This window comes from Rhagoletis zephyria, unplaced genomic scaffold, assembly GCF_001687245.7.
Source record: "Rhagoletis zephyria isolate East Lansing unplaced genomic scaffold, Rhagoletis_zephyria_1.1 Rzeph_scaffold_20984, whole genome shotgun sequence".
Classification (NCBI taxonomy): domain Eukaryota; kingdom Metazoa; phylum Arthropoda; class Insecta; order Diptera; family Tephritidae; genus Rhagoletis; species Rhagoletis zephyria.
The window spans coordinates 4323-8095 of NW_016178042.1; the positions used below are offsets into that span (position 1 = coordinate 4323).

The following is a 3773-nucleotide window of genomic DNA, read 5'->3' on the forward strand; positions in this document are numbered from 1 at the left end:
GTTGCAAGAAATCTTGATAAAACAAAATTTTCAAATACGCAAAAAGAGTACGTTTTTCTCGTCTCTCTTTACAACTTTTTTCTTGGTCTTCGAATTGTCAGATTTCGTCGGTGTATTGCGCTCGTTTCGTCAGCCCTTCGTGCGATTTCAGTTTTCACGAATTCGGGTCGTGTGTGTAGAAAATTGTGCGCAAAGCAAACACCACAATAAAGAAGTTGCAAGAGAAGGAAACAACGAAAACGTGTGTGTGCCGCGAGTTTTATTTTGGACTACTTGTGTTCGCGATCCGACGCTGTAAGTAATTCTAAATTGTGCATTCAAGCCCTTTTAAGGGTAGTTGAGATTGGTTAATCCACATGAAACTATATAGTATTTACTGATAAAAACTATCTAAAATGTTTTTCGTAAGTGATGGGGTTTCTCTATACTCAGCTCACAGCTGCAGAGATGCATTTAAATGCAGTATTGCATAATATGAGGTTAGAGGTTATGGATATAATCAAATTGCACAATGTATAATTCTTGCATTAATTAGGATGTATTATAAAACATATAAGACCATGATTAAAACAGAATCATGATTTTTTATCATGTATAAGACTGTATACATATTGCCTTCAAAAACTGTATACGTTTGCATATTCATGGATATGTAAATATTGGCTTCAAAAATATTTACACTAGTTTGTTGTCCCATAGAAGCCAACCAATTGTATTTGAGATAAACAGTAAATCGATAATACTTCTAAATGCAACCCTGTGTGGTAAATAGAAAATGTCAGTTCATTGTATTCCTTTCGCTTTCGTTTCATTTATAGTTTGACAGTGTGTACCAAACCTAACCCCACTTTTGACCATATTTTCATACAGTCTGACGTCCGTTGGAATATTACGCGAAATTTCTTAAAATTTTCTATTATTTTTTCACCGAAAAATTAGTAGAAAGCGTTAAATGCCAGTTTCGGTAATACTAAAATTATAAAATTTCGTTGCTGTCGACTTGCTGTGGAAATTCAGTTCATAAAATTTCGTTTCGCTAAGGATCCTCAATTTTAACTCGAAAGGATATGATGTCATTTGCAAAGATTGTGTATAAATTGTCTATTGTTTAATACTAGTGAATTTACATTGTTTTCTGTATATAAACAACAGTGAAGAATCCACAGTGAATTTATACATACGAAATGCGGTCGTCCATATAGATTTCGCAATTAATTGTGCGGGTATTTGCGAAGGCCATAAGCAGTTCCTTTGACATTGTTGTTTCATCAGAATACTTGATTTAGACTAGGTAGTCTTGGTTAGCCGTTGTCCTACACAAGTGTGTATGTCGTTCCCATATTTGCAGAAATAGCTTAATCTCATAGTAAAAATTTCCGTTCTCTTTTTCAGTATCTACGCATTTGTTTGAACGTTTGTCTTTTTGATTGGGCAAGGAAGCAGAAAAGAGTTTCCATAACGTCTCAAAATTTCTGGAGTTAGTAACGTAACTGACGTTACCTATACTCCGGAGGCACACAATAAACACACTTAAAAGCTAACATGTCAGCAGCTAAGGAGGAAACTTCAAAACCGAGCGCCACCACCGCCACTCCAACGGTGGTCAGCTCAGCTAGCCAACCGGTAGCAGCAGCTACTACATCCTACGCTAATGTTTTGCAAAATTTGGAAACTAAAAAAGGTGCCATTGCCAAAAGTGGATCCGTTGACGTGGCAGTTGTTGATACTGACAATAAAGAAAACCAACCGAATCTAAAAACAATCAAGTCATGGAGTGAAGAGGCTGCTGCAGCTGAAGGAGCCACCGACGGAATTGCCACTGCTATTGCTGAAACTGGTGCTACTGTGGCTGGTGAAAAGCGGGCTGCTATCACTGATGCTGGTGCGGAAAATTCTTCAGAAATCGATGATAATAATGATTTTGTACCAGTGATTTCACATCACCGACGTGATCGCAAGAAACCACGTAAGGACAAACCATTCGGTCGTGAACGTCAGGGTGGAAATGGCAATGAAAAGCTTGCTGCCGGGGGGAATGTTTCTCGTGCCGGTGGCGGCAATGGCGTTGGTGGTGAAGGCGGAAAAAATAAACGCGTAACTGGAGCAGGTGATAAAGATGGTGATAAAAAGTTTACATCACGTCCACGTCAACGCGCCGGTAGCCCACGCAAGGGCGGTGCTGTTGGTGGAGCGCTCAAGTCACCAAAAGATCGTAAAGACACCTCGCCGAGTGCAAGTGCTGAGAATACTAGTAGCGGCAATGAAGCCAAAAGTAGTGATGCCGAATCGTCGGCAGCTGCCAGCGCAACAGCTGCGCCACCACAACCGAAAAAGTACGTTGCTGCACCCCCACCGAAGGTCAATGCTTGGAAGGTAAGTGCGAATAAAAGTAATTTTTGTGTTTAAATTTTTGTATGTCTTCGACACATTGCTGCTTGGAAGAAGCATATTGGCCTATTTCCAATACCTGATAAAGAATGAATCTACAAGTTTATGTGGAGTACTAAAATTGAGCTGTTGAAATGTAAAATAGTTGCATATATACAAATACTTTCCTATTTACATATTATACTTTCCTATGTACATATTATACTTTGCTATGTACATATTATCTATAATTATAAATACTAGCCTGTAGGTAGTTATATTGAAATCAGAAGAAGTTTAACTTCCTAAGGCTAGAGTTATAACTGCGCATTAAATTTTGTGAAATTGTACCAAACTATAAAAAACTATCTATGTATGTACATACAAACATATGTATGTATGTATATGAAAAAAAAGTAAACAAATGTGCGTAGAATGGAGCAAATAGCAAAAATACATAGACAGCAAAGCACTGAAAGCGAAAAGTTAAACATAATGCTGTAGTTGGTGGTTGCTGCGCATTGGAGTAATTATTATAAGTATTAATTATTTGTTGATTAGAAAGGTCCGAATGTTCTATTTTTTGGGGTTTGTTTAATACTTTTGAATTTTCTGCTTGGGCCTCTAAAATTGTACTCTCAATTACGTGCACTTTTCTGAGCACCCACGGAGTGCTATGTTTTTTAAAGTTCTTTTCACGAAACTGGGTAAGCGGTTGTTTTTATGACATCATAAAACATAGGGAAGGGAGTTTCGCTGAGTGCTGCTGGAGTGGCAGTACTGGTTCAAATATAAATCTAGGTACCGTTCCGGTTACCAAGGCTGCAGAGTGAAATGAACGATAAGCGGTCTCAGATTAGGGTAGGTCAAGTTGATCAGTTGTAATTTGTATTAAGAAATGTTAAACAATAGAAAAGGCGTATGAAGTAAAAACCTCCATGAAAGCAATTATTAGAATTGTTAAAAGCTTCAGAACTGGTTAACGCGAAATCAAGTTAAAGAAAAAACCATAATATAAATGACATTATTTATTGAAACCGAAAGTTCAAACCAGTAAAGCAACAAGCGATAATTAATTTAATTTAGAACAACAAGGAATTATGCAATACTCGATCAACGGTGCGGTTAAGCTTTTTGAGTGTGGGGTAGAGGTGTCAAAGCTTATAGGCTGGTAGCCAGATCTGTATATAAATCAAAACAGGGCTGGTGGAAGTTCTTTACAGTATTATTCTTTCATATTAGTTTTAAAATTTCACTACTTGCAGTATGTATTCAACTGAATGAAAGTTCATTGTAAATTATGATTGGGAAATGGTCCATCGAAAATAACAAAAATATGTTAATGTCAAGGCCAACATTTTTTAGTGTGATTAAACACTGTATAAAATATAATCCATGAAGCGTAT

At 37.1% G+C, this 3773-nt stretch overlaps 1 protein-coding gene across 2 annotated transcripts; it reads left to right on the forward strand.

The window, feature by feature from the left end:
• Positions 1-236: 236 nt before the first annotated feature.
• On the forward strand, positions 237-2421 carry LOC108380967 (la-related protein 1-like). Of its 2 annotated transcripts, none has more exons than XM_017637369.1 (2): positions 237-294; positions 1393-2421. In XM_017637369.1, exon 2 carries the CDS (start codon positions 1543-1545, stop codon positions 2404-2406), a length of 864 nt encoding a protein of 287 aa, XP_017492858.1. In that variant the 5' UTR covers positions 237-294; positions 1393-1542; the 3' UTR covers positions 2407-2421. The 2 variants fall into 2 exon arrangements, with proteins under 2 accessions (XP_017492858.1, XP_017492859.1); XM_017637370.1 differs by lacking the exon at positions 237-294 and adding an exon at positions 844-1321.
• The last annotated feature ends 1352 nt before the right edge of the window (positions 2422-3773 follow it).

Bases quoted from the DNA above. Each gene is read 5' to 3' on its own strand.
- LOC108380967 (XM_017637369.1), top strand. From the start codon at position 1,543: ATGTCAGCAGCTAAGGAGGAAACTTCAAAACCGAGCGCCACCACCGCC.